The sequence below is a fragment of the Scyliorhinus canicula genome, chromosome 4, assembly GCF_902713615.1.
Source record: "Scyliorhinus canicula chromosome 4, sScyCan1.1, whole genome shotgun sequence".
Classification (NCBI taxonomy): Eukaryota; Metazoa; Chordata; class Chondrichthyes; order Carcharhiniformes; family Scyliorhinidae; genus Scyliorhinus; species Scyliorhinus canicula.
Window position 1 is genome coordinate 140180422 of NC_052149.1, and position 15911 is coordinate 140196332.

General features: G+C 49.8%; 1 protein-coding gene across 4 annotated transcripts in view; it reads left to right on the top strand.

Annotated features, from left to right (window-relative positions):
* The window catches only part of LOC119965044 (serine/threonine-protein phosphatase 2A 55 kDa regulatory subunit B beta isoform), a 756912-nt gene that overhangs the window by 730568 nt on the left and 10433 nt on the right, over nt 1-15911 (top strand). For all 4 annotated transcript variants that reach the window (XM_038795265.1, XM_038795266.1, XM_038795267.1 and 1 more), the window contains one exon: nt 6594-6763. In XM_038795265.1, the coding sequence (XP_038651193.1) occupies nt 6594-6763 (170 nt within the window). The remainder of the gene's footprint in view (nt 1-6593; nt 6764-15911) is intronic.

Below are 15911 nucleotides of genomic sequence, written 5' to 3' on the forward strand. Positions count from 1 at the left end.
GTAACCCGGTACAGCCTTCCAAATGCTTTCATTCCTCCCACTTGGCATCTTTTCCATTTCCCGTTCCTTCCAACATGGATAACTGTGCTTTCAGCCATCTGGGCCTTAAGGTCTGGAATTCTCGTTTTGGTTCTCCATATCTCAAGATCCTCCTTTACACCGAGCTCTTAAACTTGGGTCATTTTTCCAAAAAATCTCCCTCTTTGGCTTGATGTCAGATTTGTTTAGATAGCGCTCCTGAGAAGCCCCTTGGGTTGTTTTATTACATTCAAGCCACTGTATAAAATGCAAGTTGTGGTATATTATAATTTGGTGCCAGTGAGTGTATGATTTTCAGCATATTTTGAATATGCAGGGGCTGGTTTAGCACAGTGAGCTAAACAGCTGGCTTGTAATGCAGAACAAGGCAGCAGCGCGGGTTCAATTCCCGTACTGGCCTCCCCGAACAGACAGCGGAATGTGGCGACTGGGGCTTTTCACAGTAACTTCATTGAAGCCTACTTGTGACAATAAGCAATTATTATCATTATTAATATACAAAAACTTGGAAAATACTAGTTTTATTCAAACAAAGCTACTAAAACCTCGATCAAATTTCTAAAATAGTAATTAATAACCGAGGAGTGGGGAGGACCAAATAATCTGACATGAGACCAGTGGCTGTTATGGTCAAAGATGGAGAAACCATGAGGCAAAATTCTCTGGCCTCCCCGAAGAATATTTCTCGGCGGTGGGGGGCAGCCCACCATTGGCTAATGACGGGATCTTCTGTTCCCACCACTGTCAATAGGATTTCCCACTGAATTCACCCCACGCCGCCAGGAAACCCGCAATGGGGGTGCGTTGTCAGTGGGTCCGGAAGATCCTGCTGGCATGAATAACCAGAAGATCTCGCCCATCTTTCCTCCATTTGACTTTTTTTCATGCCCAAAAAAGAATTTGGGAGTGGTCTACAGATAGATTGTCTATTTCTTCTTGGATAGTACGTGAGTGAGGCCCCAAAGGAGACTAAAGGAAGGTATTACTGCTGCTACCATGAGATCTGCTTTTATGGCATGCACTTAAGGAGGACATTTGGGAACAAAAACAGGAAATAACTATGCAGCAGTTGTGATTGGGTCTGACAAAAACACCCTGGACAGAATTTTAAGCTGCCCAACACCGTCTCTCCCCCCGCAACTCCTCTCCGGTGGGTTCTGAGGTTCCTGCTCCTATTTCCTATGTTGTCACTTGAATTCTGAGGATAGTTTGTACAATTTGGCTTGTATTCCCTTGAGTATAGGTATGAAGTGTTTAAAAATGTTGAAAAAGGTGATAGTTCTATTCCTCTCTTAGAACAAGGGAGCACCATCTTAAAATTGAGGATAAGGTAGCATACGGTGTCCTTATATGCCGATGACTTGTTATTATATGTGTCGAAACCAAATGTGTCAATAGGGGGAATACTGGTGCTGCTTTGGGTATTTGGGTCTTTCTCGGGGTGCAAATTAAATCTTGACGAGTGGATATTTCGGGGTGTCTCAGCCAGGGGTAGGGGCAGGGATGGAGGGGTTGCCATTCCGTAAGGCAGGGACTCACTTTAGATACCTGGGGTGCAGGATGCTCGGGAGTGGGGGTGGGGGGGGGACTCCGTAGGTACAACATTCCTAGTTTGGTGGGGAGGGTGAAAGCTGATCTGGCAGGTGGGATGGTCTCCTTCTGTCACTGGCGGGACAGATACAGGCGGTTCAAATAAATGTGCTGCCGGAATTCCTGTCTATTTTTCAACGCCTGCCGATTTTCCTGCCAAAGGCATTTTTTAGAGAGATTGAAGGGCTGATTACCTCCTTCATATGGGAGGGAACGTGACCAGAATTAAAAAGGTGCTACTACAGAGAGGAAGGCAGGCAGAGGGTTTGGGCCTTCCGAACCTGATGTATTATTACTGGGCGGCGAATGAGAAGATACGGAGCTGGGTCAGAGGGGTTGTCTCCCAATGAGTCAGAATGGAGGAGAGTTTGGGTAGGGGGTCAGGATTGAAGGTGCAAGCGACAGCGCAGCTCCCGACTGCCCCGGGGAGATACTCGGGCAGTCCGGTAGCAATAGCTTTGTTGAGAATTTGGAGGCAGTTTCGTCAGCACTTTGGATTGGGGGCATGGTCAAGGGAAATGCCGATTCGGGGGAACCATAGATTTGAGCCAGGGAAGAGGGATGAAAATTTTCGAAGATGGGAGGAGAAAGAATTAGGACAGTAAAAGATTTGTTTCTTGGGGATCGGTTTGCAGGATTGAAGGCGCTGGGAGCAATGTATGGGCTAGAGCAGGGGGAAATATTTAGATACACGCAGGTTTGAGACTTTGCCAGAAAGGAGATACAGAGCTTCCCAGTAGAGCCGGCTTCCACATTGCTGGAAGAGGTGCTGACGACAGGAGGACTGGAGAAGGGGTTCGTATCGGCAGTTTACGGGGCTATTTTGGAGGAGGAGAAGACGCCGTTAGAAGGGATCAAGGCAAAGTGGGAGGAAGAGTTGGGAGGGGGATGGAGGAGGGGTTCTGGTGTGAGGTGCTTCGGAGGGTGAACGCCTCCACCTCATGTGCGAGTTTGGGGCTGATACAGCTGAAGGTGGTGTATAGAGCTCACCTTACAGGGGCAAGGATGAGCCGGCTCTTTTGAGGGGGTAGAAGATGTGTGTGAATGTTGCGGGGTGGCCCTGTAAACCACGTTCATGTGTTTTGGTCCTGTCCAAAGCGGGAGGATTACTGGAAGGAGGATTTTAGCGTAATCTCTGAAGTGGTGCACGTGAAACTGGACCCGGGCCCTCAGGAGGCCATATTCGGGGTGTCGGACCAGCCGGGGTTGGAAACGGGTGCGGAGGCACATGTTGTAGCCTTTGCCTCATTGATCGCCCGAAGGCGGATCCTGTTAGAGTGGAGATCAACCTCTCCACCCTGTGCCCTGGCGTGGCGGGGGGGACCTGCTGGAATTCTTGACGCTTGAAAAGGTCATATTTGAACTGAGGAGAAGGATGGAGGGATTCTACAATTCATGGGCGTTATTCATAGTGCACTTTCGAGAATTGGATCATATCGAATGTTGCGGGGGTTGGGGGAGGGGGTACTGTCTGTGTTAATGGTGACTGTGGGTGATTCCTAATTCCTCTTTGTCATCTGTTTATGTTAACATGCGGGCTAATGTTTGGGGGTTTGGTGGGAGGATGGGATGGTTGTTATTGATATGGGGATTTACATTACATTTGTTACTGATTATTGTTTATTGTTGGGTGTAAATTTGGGAGAAAATGTGAAAAAGGAAAATAAAAATAATTTTTTAAAAATTGGGGATAGGGCAATTAGGAGGGAAATCAGGATGTGTTTTTTGATTTGATTTGATTTATTGTCTCATGTACCGAAGTACAGTGAAAACTATTTTTCTGCAGCCAAGCGAACGTACACAGTGCGTATATAGTAAACAAAAAGAATAATCGACAGAGTACATCGGCAAATGGTACATCGACAAACAGTGATTGGTTATATTGCGGAACAAGGGGCTAAAAAAAGCAAATACATGAGCGAAAGCAGCAGAGGGCATCGTGGATGGTGTTCTTACAGGGAATGGATCAGTCAAAGGGAGAGTCGTTGAGGAGTCTAGTAGCTGTGGGGAAGAAGCTGTTCCCAAGTCTGGATGTTCTTCAGAATTCTGTACTTTCTGCCCGATGGAAGAGTCTGCAAGAAGGCAAAGCCTGGGTGGGAGGGGTCTCTGATAATGCTGTCTGCCTTCCTGAGGCAACGGGAATTGTGTTCAGAATCAATGTGAGATGCGTTGGGCTTAGTTCACCACATTCTGCAGTTTCTTGCGATCTTGGGCCGAGCAGTTGCCATATCAAGCTGTGATGCAGCTGGATAGGATGCTCTCTATGGCACATGTGTAAAAGTTTGTGAGTGTCGATGCAAACATGCCAAATTTCTTTAGCTTCCCTACAAAGCAGAGATGGTGTTGGGCTTTCTTGACTGGTGCATCAACATGAGAGGACCAGGACAGACTGTTGGTGATGGTGACCCCCAGGAACTTAAAGCTATCGACCATCTCTACTTCAGAGCCATTGATGTCGACAGGGGAGGCGGGGGGGGGGGGGGGGGGGGGGGGGGCTGTGCTACATGTCCTAAAGTCGACGAACAGTTCCTTGGTCTTTCCGACATTCAGAGAAAGGTTGTATTTGGTACACCATGCAAGCAAGTGATCTATCTCTTCTATAGTCTGATTCGTCGTTGTTTGAGATACGACCCACCACAGTCGTATCATCGGGGCCTCACGGTAGCATGGTGGTTAGCATCAATGCTTCACAGCTCCAGGGTCCCAGGTTCGATTCCCGGCTGGGTCACTGTCTGTGTGGAGTCTGCACGTCCTCCCTGTGTGTGCGTGGGTTTCCTCCGGGTGCTCCGGTTTCCTCCCACAGTCCAAAGATGTGCGGGTTAGGTGGATTGGCCATGCTAAATTGCCCGTAGTGTAAGGTTAATGGGGAGATTGTTGGGTTACGGGTATACAGGTTACGTGGGTTTAAGTAGGGTGATCATTGCTCGGCACAACATCGAGGGCCGAAGGGCCTGTTCTGTGCTGTACTGTTCTATGTTCTATGTTCTATCTGCAAACTTATAGATTGAGATGGAGCTAAATATTGCCACACAGTCGTGTGCGTGTGTGTATAGAGAGTACAGTAGATGACGGAGCACACATCCTTGCGGAGCCCCGGTGTTGAGGACTATTGTGGAGGAGGTGCTGTTGCCTATCATGACAGATTGCGGTCTGTTGGTGACGAAGTCAAGGATCCAACTGTACAGGGAGGGGTCAAGTCCAAGATTGCAGAGTTTGGTTATAAGTCGTGTCGGGATAATGGTGTTGAAGGCGGAGATGTAGTCTATGAACACCAATCTCATGCAGGTATCCTTGTTGGCGAGGTGTTCGAGTGTTGATTGTGGAGCCAGGGAGATAGCAGCTGCTGTGCACCAGCTGCGGTGATAGGCGAACTGCAATGGATCAAGACAAGTCTGGGAGGCTGGCGTTGATCTGTCTCATGATTAGCCACTTGAAGCATTTCATGGTATCAGATGTCAGGGCCACCGGTCGGTAGTATTTGAGGCAGGCTACCTTGTTCTTCTTTGGTTCTGGTAGTCTTCTTGAAGGAAGTGGGGACCTCGGAGCAGAGGAGTGAGGTGTTGAATATGTCTGCGAACTGGGCAGCACGGTGGCACAGTGGTTAGCATTGCTGCCTCATGGCGCCGAGGTCCCCGGTTCAATCCTGGCTCTGGGTCACTGTCCGTGCGGAGTTTGCACATTATAGAACATAAAACATACAGTGCAGAAGGAGGCCATCTGGCCCATCGAGTCTGCACCGACCCACTAAGCCCTCACTTCCACCCGATCCCCTTAACCCAATAACCCATCCTATCCTTTTTGGACACTAAGGGCAATTTATCATGGCCAATCTACCTAACTTGCATGTCTTTGGACTGTGGGAGGAAACCGGAGCACCCGGAGGAAACCCACGAAGACACGGGGAGAACGTGCAGACTCCGCGCAGATAGTGACCCAGCAGGGAATCGAACCTGGGACCCTGGCGCTGTGAAGCCACAGTGCTAACCACTACGCTACCGTGCTGCCATTCTCCCCGTGTTTGCGGGGTTTCGCTCCCACAACCCAAAGATGTGCAGGGTAGGTGGATTGGGCACATTAAATTGCCCCTTAATTGGAAAAAATTAATTGGGTACTCTAAATTTTTTTTTTTTTAAATGCCTTGCCAGCTGGTCTGCACAAGCTCTGAGTGCTCATCCAGGGACTCCGTCAGGACCCATCGCTTTCCACGTGTTCACTTTCAGGAAGGCAGCTCTTACCTCCGTGGCTGTAATAGTGAGTATGGGTGTGTCCAGGGCTTTTCGGGCAAGTGTTACTGATGCATTGGCTGACTGTTCAAAGCGGGGATAGAACTTGTTCAGTTCATCGGGGAGGGATTCTCCAGCCCCAGATATTCCGCTTGGCCTTGCATTGTAGCCTGTGATCTCGCGTAAGCCCTGCCATAGACGTCGTGGGTTTGTGTCGTTGGCCTGGGACTCGAGTTTGATGAGGTATTGTCTTTTGGCGTCCCTGTTGGGCAGGAGCATGCCAGGAACATCTTCATGCAAAAGATAGTAGAAAAATGTAAGAATCCCAATTTCAGAATGGTACCATTGAAAACAGTATAACTTCTTCTGCTCCCCTCAACCCACCCTCCAATCTCTCCCCACATCCCCCAACCCATCCCAGTTTACACAAATGTCTTTGTAGCTACTCTGTGATAGTCAGATTCATACTGAATTGTAGTCATATGCATGTTGTTGATTGACACCATCTAGAAGATTTAAGCTGAGAAAAATTCCATATGTCGAACCCATACACTCGGCATGAATTTGGTTTGGATTTCAACTGCCATCCCAGAGGTGAGGGAACGGTTTCTGGGTTTTGAGGTTTGCTGTTTATATCCTTTAGAATGTTCTTGTGTTTGTTCGCTGAATGTTTGAAGATTTCTGAATGAAGAGCTGCTAACTTGTACATTTTATTTCTCCCCTTTTGGCTGCGTCGATCAGTTTTTGAAGAGCCAGAAGATCCCAACAACCGGTCGTTCTTCTCCGAGATCATTTCCTCAATATCAGATGTCAAGTTTAGCCACAGCGGGAGGTATATGATGACGAGGGATTATCTCACCGTCAAAGTCTGGGACTTAAACATGGAGAACAGACCGATTGAAACATATCAGGTATTTGTTCAGTGGCGTTTGAAGAAGTGGGAATCTGGTCGTTTTTCCATTGGGATGGGGCCCGGAATTCCAGATAGGTGCAAGTAGATAGTAACTTAACAGAGTTGTGGGGCAGCACGGTGGCACAGTGGGTTAGCACTGCGGCCTCACGGCGCTGAGGTCCCAGGATCAATCCCTGGCTCCAGGGTCACTGTCCATGTGGAGTTTGCACGTTCTCCCTGTGTTTGCGTGGGTTTCGCCCCCCACAACCCAAAATTGTGCAAGCTAGGTGGATTGGCCATGCTAAATTGCCCATTAATTGGAAAAAATCAATTGGGTACTCTAAATTTATATTTAAAAAAACTTAATCCAAAATCAGGAGCTAGGGGAGAAAAGTTCCTGGGGGATATTCAAGACCACAGTTTTGAAACAAGCCTTGTAACTTAGGCAAGGCCCCTCACGGCAAGAATAGAACATTTGGAGAGCCAGTCAAAAGCCCATCAGCTTTTGATAGCACTAGAAAATCCCAGCCGCGTGTGGGGCTGGAAATTCCAACCTTAGAATTTGCCATTCAAAGTTTGCCTTGAATTCAACAGTATAGGAAATTGTTTAAGAATGAAGCCACGGCTCATGATAGGTTTGACTGAAGCCACTGAGAAGTTATTATGTCAATACTGTAAATGTATAATGTTTGATGATTGTATAGTAACATAATCTTCTGCTCAGCAACTTTTCTTTCAGCTCTGACCATTCATATTCTCCTCATTGCAGCTTTTCTTATATTTCTTTTCATGTTTGGTTTTTTTTAATTGGGTTTTTGAACAAGGTATAATTACCGTTATGTACACAGAATAAGAAAAATATATATATATGTATATACACATATTTAGAAGAGAAGGGCACACCCCAACATAAAATACAATAAAATATGAAATAGAATAACTGGTGGGGTATTGTGCACCAGCTCGACAGCGGCAGCTCTGTACACCTGGCAAAATTATTTACACCACGTAAGTAGGCGACTGTTTGCGAGGGGGGTGGGATTGGGGAGGCAAATATACATTTGGGTGCCGGGGAGATAATTACAGTGTGCCTTTTCATGTTTGTTGGCAACCCATCCACCATCTCAAAAATTTGCTTCATCTATCACTGACGCACAATGGCAGCAGTGTACAGCATTCACAAGATGCACCACATTCCTCATGGAGCTTAAAAGGCCCTCAATTGGATGCGAACCCTCACTTCAAAATTACCCTGGATACACCACTCAGGAGCTCTATATTCATCGCACATCCACTTCTGTTCCAGCCCCCAAAGGCAATTGACAATCCCAACCCTGGTCTTGGAGGCCATGGAAGACCCAACTTCACAGCTCCATACTAAGATAACTAATCACAACTAGCATGCGGGTGAAACGAAACAGCTGGCCACAGTATCCCTGGGATTGGGAGGAAGATCAGTCAGATACCCTGGTGGGATTCTCCGGTCGGCGACGGCACAATCGCGTTCGGTGACCGGCCAGAGAATCAAAGTGCCGTTTTTGCGATGCCCTACCCCCTCCAAAGCGCCATACTCACAGTGTATCAATGGCCTCAGGACGTTGCCTGAGGCCCGCCTTCCGAAGCTCCGCCCCCGACCGGCCGAGTGGCCGACGGCATGGGGCACTCATGGTCTCACCCGAAAGGGAATTTGGCGTGCGGCTGCGGACTCAGTCCAGCGCCGCCACAGTCGGGGAGGACCGATCCACGGGCAGGGGGGACTTTGCTGTGGCCACTATGGTGGGGGTTGTCCGCGGCGCTCGAGCTGGCCAAAGGGGGCACTATTTCACATGTCAGGGTCTGCGAATGGCCGGCGCCATGTTGCACGGCGCGGATCCGGCAATTCTTCGGGCCATATCAGTAGCTAGAGCTGGGTGCTCGACGCTGGCGGAATACTAGCCTCCAGCCCAACAGAGGATCAGTGGCAGTTTTAGGCCATTTTTTCTATCGTAAAACGCCAGTATTTCCACATCGGCATTGGGACAAAGCCACAAAATCAGAAAATCCAGCCCCCTGTTCTTGGTCACTGTCCAGCAACTCTTGCTGGTACTGAACCCGTGTTAGCATTGAGTGATGCCAAGACTGAGTGCTTACCACCCATGACTGGTTAGGCTGGCACTTCAATGTAGCCATTCGAGTCTAAATTCCAGTGGCCGAGGAACTTTACCCGATCAGTTAGAGCCGCTGAGAGAGAGAAAGAATGGATCTCTTGAGGCACACCAAATAAACTCAAAGTAGCACTTGGGGTTGTGCTGACAGTTGGGTTTGATGAATTGTGCAATTGTCAATTAAGGAGGTAATTGGTAAAGTAGTTGACAATGACAATGGAATCAGTGCCATGGACATGAAAGCGATTTTGGACCACGGGTGGATGGGTAGGAACTTCATGTGGATTCAGTAGTGTTTTGTGCTGACTTACAACATGCTCTTGACTGGCCTCACACCTCTTGTTGACGACTTCACTGTCATTGTTCATACGTGGCCAGTCAACAGTCTCGCTTGAAAGTTGCAAATCTTCTCATCTGCTCTATGTCCGTGTGTGAGTATTGGATTTTTTGAAGAATAGCAAGTCACAAAGATTCCAGCATGGTGAACTTCTGGCCTATAAAAATTATTCCCCAGGAGATTAATAGCTTGTCCCGATAAGGCCAAAAAATAGCCTCATGTGTTTGTGGACATGCTGAATTGAATCAGACCATCCTTTGATGATGGTTTTCCACAGTTTCTATAGTGTACAATCTTTTGCCATGTCTTCACGTAGCTGTTGGTATCTTCAGGTTAAATGTCAATTAAGTTGGGCGGAGAAAGGGGCCATCATTTTTAAAATAAATTTAGTGTATGCAATTCATTTTTTACAATTAAGGGGCAATTTTAGCGTTGCCAACCTTCCTACCCTGCACATCTTTGGGTTGTGGGGGCGAAACCCACGAAAACACGGGGAGAATCTGTAAACTCCACACGGACAGTGACACAGAGCCAGGATCGACCCTGGGACCTCGGCGCCGTGAGGCAAGAAAGGGGTCATCTTAATGGGCTAGGTATAGGTTGGAATTAAGGGGGCAGGAGTTAAGTAGGGAAGATGACGAACAGTAGAGGCATAAGCCTCCGGTAAGGCTGGTAACGTGGAAAGTCGGGGACTAAATGGGCCGGTTAAAAGGTTGCGGGTGTTCGCCACCTCAGGAGCTTGAAAGCGGGGGTGGTGTTTCTGCAGGAGATGCACCTCCGTGTGAAGGACCAGGTTAAGTTAAGGAAGGGGTGGGTCGGGCAGGTTTTTCACCAGGGTTTGATTTGAAATCGAGGGGTGGTGATTCTAATTAGCAACAAAATGGGATTTGTGAGTGTGAAGGAGAGTATTCTTTCATTTCACACGTCTATAAGGTGTATTCAAGGATTGATTACTTTGTAGTGAGTCGGGAGATTTTGGTTGGGGTGGAGGGGGCAGAGAATGCGGGGGTAGTTATCTCAGACCATGCGCCCCACTGGCTGGATATTCGGTTTAGATTGGGATGAGAGCAGAGGCTTGGGTGGAGGTTTGACTCAGGGTTGTTGGCGGATGGAGATTTTTGTGATAAGGTGCAGGTGGAGATTAAGGAGTATGTGGAGTTGAATCAGACTGGGGAGGTGTCGGTGGCCTTTTTTTGGGAAGCACTGAAGGCAGTGGTCCGGGGGGGAAATTATTTTGTTTAAGGCTCGTGCAGATAGGGAAAGGAGGGCGGAACATGACCGTCTAGTGAGCGAGATAGTGGAGGTAGACGGAATATTCGAGGGTGTCCACCGTGGAGGGATTGGCGAGGAGGAAAACGTTGCACGGGCAATTTGACATGGTGACAATGGGGAGGGCGGTAGGGCAACTGCGTAGGGCAAGAGGGGCGCAATGTGAGTATGGGGAGAAGGCGAGCCGCATGCTGGCGCACCAGCTGCGGAGGCAGGCTGCGTCCAGGGAAATATTGAAGATCCGGACTGGTCCTGGGGATGTGGTGTCCGAGCCAGGGAGGATAAACGAGGCGTTTAGGGAGTACTACCAGGGACTTTATGAGGCGGACCCGGTGGAGAGGAGGCGGACATGGACAAGCAGAAATTTCCCCAGATGGAGGAAGCAAAGAGGCAGACGTTGGAGGAGCCCCAGGGGCCTAGGGAGGTGCTGGACAGTATCAGGGGTATGAAAGCAGGGAAGGCCCCTGGGCCGGATGGGTACCCGGTGGAATTTTATAAGGAATTAGCGACGGACCTGGTACCACATCTGTTGGGGGCGTTTAATGAAGCACTGGAGAACGGGGAGTTGCCGGAGACGATTGCGCAGACTGTAATCACACTAATCCCGAAAAAGGGGAAGGAACCAGTGGAATGTGCGTCATATAGAACTATTGAACACGGATGTGAAAGTATTGGCTAAAGTTGTTGGCGGGGACAATGGAGGACTGTGTCCCGGGGTGGTTGCAGAAGATCAAATAGGCTTTGTGAAGGGCAGGCAGCTCACGAGTAGTATAAGACGGCTGTTGAATGTGATGATGAATCTGTCGGGGGCCCTGGTAGCAGAGGTGGTGGTGTCCATGAACGCGGAGAAGGATTTGATCGGGTGGAGTTGCGTACTTATTCGAGGTGTTGGGAAGATTTGGGTTTGGGCCGAGATTTGTGGCGTTGGTGCGGTTGCTGTATGTGGCGCCAAGGGCGAGGGTGAGGACGAATGATATGAGCTCACAAAGCTTTGACTTACACAGCGGTACGAGGCAGGGGTGCCCGCTGTCGCTGCTGCTGTTTGCGCTGGCCATAGAGCCATTGGCGATGGGTCGGCAGAGTGGCAGGGAATAATGAGGGGACAGCGGGAGCATCAGGTGTAGCTCTATGCCGATGGCCTCTTGCTGTATGTTTCGGATCCGTTGGAGATTATGGGAAGGATTATGGGCCTGTTGGGGAGGTTTGGAGGGTTCTCGGGGTACCAACTGAATGTAGGGAAAAGCGAGGTATTCCCGGTGAATGACCTAGGACAGTGGGTCAATTTAGGGGGGATGCCATTTACGATAGCGAGGGATAGGTTTAGGTATTTGGGGATCAGGTAGCGAGGGAATGGACGGGGCTCCATAAGTGGGACTTAACAAAGCTGGTGGGGGAGGCCATGGAGGATCTTAAGAGGTGGGATACACTGCACTTAACGTTGGCGGGGAGGGTCCAAGTGGTGAAAATGAATATTCTGCCGAGGTTCTTGTTTATCTTTCAGGCTCTCCCAATCTTTATACCAAAGGCCTGTTTTCGGAAAGTGGAGACAATCATTTCGGACTTTGGGCGGGGAAGGTGTAGAGAGTGGGGAGGGCCCTGCTACAGAGGCAGAGGCAGCAGCGGGGGGTTAGCATTGCCGAACTTGCTTCATTATTATTGGCCGGTGAATGTGGTCAAGGTGTGACGATGATAGGAAGGAGATGGGGTACAATAGGTTAGGATAGAGGAGGAATCTTGTAAGGGGACTAGTTTGAGGGCTAGGGAGCCCGGTGGTGCAGTGCATGGTGAACATATGGAATCAGTTGAGGAGGCATTTTAGGGTGGAAGGGATGTCGGTGCTAACACCACCGTGTGAGAATCAGGGGTTTGAGCCAGTAGGGATAAATAGTGTATCCAGGAGGTGGAGGGAAGTGGGGCTGGTCAAGGTGAGGGATCTGTATTTGGAGGAAGGGTTCGCCAGTCTGGAGGGGCTAAGGGAGAGGGTTGAGATGCCAAGGGGGAGTAAGTTCAGGTATATGCAGGTTAGGGACTTTGCGTGAAAGGTCTGGAAGGGGTTCCCTAGATTGCCGGGATACACCCTGCTGGAGCGACTGCAGCTTCCGGATGTGGAAGGGGAGGGAAGAATTGGGGATATACACAAGTGGCTGGGGGAGCAGGGAGGCGAGCAGGTGGTGAAGATCAAGGAGATATGGGAAGCGGAGTTGGGAGGCAAGATCAATTGGGGAGTGGAGTGAGGCAGTGCGTAGGGTAAACGGGACCCCCTCCTGTGCAAGGATTAGCCTGATACAGTTCAAGGTGGTGCACTCGGGCGGGAATGAGTGAGTTCTTTCAGGGGGTAGGAGATAGGTGTGGGCGGGGGCCAGCAAATCACGCACACATGTTTTGGGGTTGCGAAAAAGTGGGAAGATTCTGGGCAGGAGTGTTCACGGTCTTAGCCAGGATAGTGGAGGAGGAGGTAGATCTCACTTTGGTGGCGATATTTGGGGTTTCCGCGAAGCCGGAGCTCATGGAGAGGAGAAAGGCCGATGTAGTGGCCTTCGCCTCTCTGATTGCACGGCGGCGAATTTTACTGGAGTGGCGGTCGGCATCGCCACCGGGGGTTGTGGCTTGGTTGGGTGACCTGTACAACTTCCTGCGATTAGAGAAGATAACCCTCTGCAGGAGGGTTTGAGAAAAGGTGGGGGATGTTTGTGACCATGTTTGAGGAGCTGTTCGTTGCGGGGGGGGGGGGGGGGGGGGGGGGGGAGAGAAGTGGGGAAAAATCTGTAGACTATACAGTTGATTGTTGGGAAGTATGTCTCCCGGGGTGTTTATATGCTGTAACTTGTTTTGATACACGTTTGTAATAAAATACATTTAAAAAAAAATGCCAGTTAAGTTAACTTGTAGATGTACGGACATATCGTCAGTTTTCACAGGCTTAGGCAATCTGCTAAATGTGTCCAATGTGACCATCAAGATACCTGCCTCGTACCTAATCTCAGCGTCATAACCTTGAATCTTTATCAAGAGATGTTGCAATCTTGGCAGTGCAGTGGTTACTGATTTTTACCAAAGCACCTCCAGTGGCTTGTGGTCGGTCTCCATCACAAATCTTTTCCAAATAAATAGGTATGAAGCGCATAATTCCAAACACTAAAGCGAATGTTTCCTGCTCATTATTGAAGTCTTTGGATTGCGTTAAGGACAGAGATTTTGAAGCAACTGCAATTAGTTTGCCTTTTTGTAGTATACGTGCTCCCAGACCTTTCTGTGATGCATCTAACGTCAGGGACATTGTCTCCCTAGGATGTTAAATTGCAACATCAGTGCTTCTGATAATGACTGTTCCAGTGCTTCAAACAGGTGTTGGTGGGCTCCATGCCATAGGAAAGGCATATCCTTTTCCTTTAGCGATGAAGGTTTTTGAGGGTAATTGGGGGAGTGTATAGAGGCAAGAAGTTAAAGCGACTTAAACATCTCATTTGAGTTGGCATGACTTTAATATGCTCTATTTTACTTGGATTGGGCTATTTGCCAGCACTGGAATAAATAAATTGATCTGCTGCACATTGATGTCCCATTTCCAATAGTTTTTTTGTAAATAATTTTTATTGAAGTTTTCACAAATTATCAACAACAAAAACACAAAGAAATAAGAACAAACCCCCCCCCCCCCCCTCCCCATATACACAAATAATAAATTAACAGAAATAATCAACATATAGGCAAATATACATAAAAACAAACAAACCCTCACACAAGCCCCCCAACCCCCCCCCCCCCCCCCCCCCCCGGGCCCGGGTTGCTGCTGTTGCTGACCATCACCTAACGCTCCTCCAGAAAGTCTAGAAACGGTTGCCACCGCCTGAAGAACCCTTGCACCGACCCCCTTAAGGCAAATTTGACCCTCTCCAATTTAATACACCCAGCCATGTCGTTGACCCAGGATTCCACGCCTGGGGGCCTCGCATCTTTCCACTGAAGAAGAATCCTTTGCTGGGCTACCAGGAACACAAAGGCCAGAATACCGGCCTCTTTCGCCTCCTGCACTCCCAGCTCCTCTGCCACCCCAAATATTGCGAGCCCCCAGCCCGGCTCAACCCTGGAACTAACCACCCTCGACATCGTCTCTGCTACGCCCCTCCAAAAGTCCTCCAGCGCTGGGCATGCCCAGAACATGTGGGTCTGGTTTGCTGGGCTCCCTATGCACCTAACACATTTGTCCTCTCTCCCAAAGAACCGGCTCAGCCTTTCCCCGGTCAAGTGCGCCCTATGCAGCACCTTGACTTGTATTAAGCTGAGCCTCGCGCAAGAGGAGCAGGAATCCACCCTCCCCAGGGCATCCGCCCACGTCTCCTCGTCGATCTCCTCACCCAACTCCTCCTCCTACTTACCCTTCAGCTCCTCCACCGAGGCCTCCTCCTCCTCCTGCATCACCTGGTATGTTGCCGAGATCCTCCCCTCTCCAACCCACATCCCCGAAAGCACCGTCCTGTACCCTTCGTGGTGGCAACAGTGGGAACTCCACCACCTGCCGCCTAACAAACGCCCTTACCTGCATATATCTGAAGGTGTTCCCTGCGGGGGGGGGGGGGGGGGGCCGAACATCCCCTCCAACTCACCCAGGCTCGCGAACTTCCCGTCCTCAAACAGGTTCCCATTCTTCTAATACCTGCCCTGTGCCAATTCAGGAACCCTCCGTCCATTCTCCCTGGGACAAACCGGTGGTTCCCCCGTATTGGGGACCATACCGAGGCCCCCACCTCCCCCCAGTGCCGTCTCCATTGCCCCCAAATTCTGAGGGTATACCTCGTCGGAGGAAGCGGCAACGACACCGTCACCAGTGCCTCCAGGCTCGTGCCCACACAGGGCGCCATCTGCAACCTCTTCCATGCCGCCCCCTCCCCCTCCATTACCCACTTGCGTACCATTGCCACGTTGGCGGCCCAATAATATCCACATAGGTTAGGCAACGCCAACCCCCCCCCCCCCCTCCCTCCCCATCACTGCTCCACTCCAGGAACACCCTTCTCACCCACCCTCGGGGTCTTCTGCGCCCATACAAACCCCATAACCCTCCTGTTAACCCGCCTGAAAAAGGCCTTGGGGATCAGGATGGGTAGGCATTGGAACAGGAACAAAAGCCTCGGGAGCACCGTCATTTTAACTGACTGCACCCTACCCACCAGGGAGAGTGGCGGCACATCCCACCTCTTAAACTCCTCCTCCATCTGCTTCACCAGCCTCGTGAAGTTAAGCTTATGCATGCCCCCCCAGCTCCTAGCCACCTGGACCCCCAGGTACCTGAAACATCTCTCTGCCCTTTTTAGCGGGAGCTCACCAATCCCCCTCTCCTGGTCCCCTGGGTGCACTATGAACAACTCTCTCTTCCCCATGTTGAGCTTGGACCCGGAGAAATCTCCAAACTCCCTAAG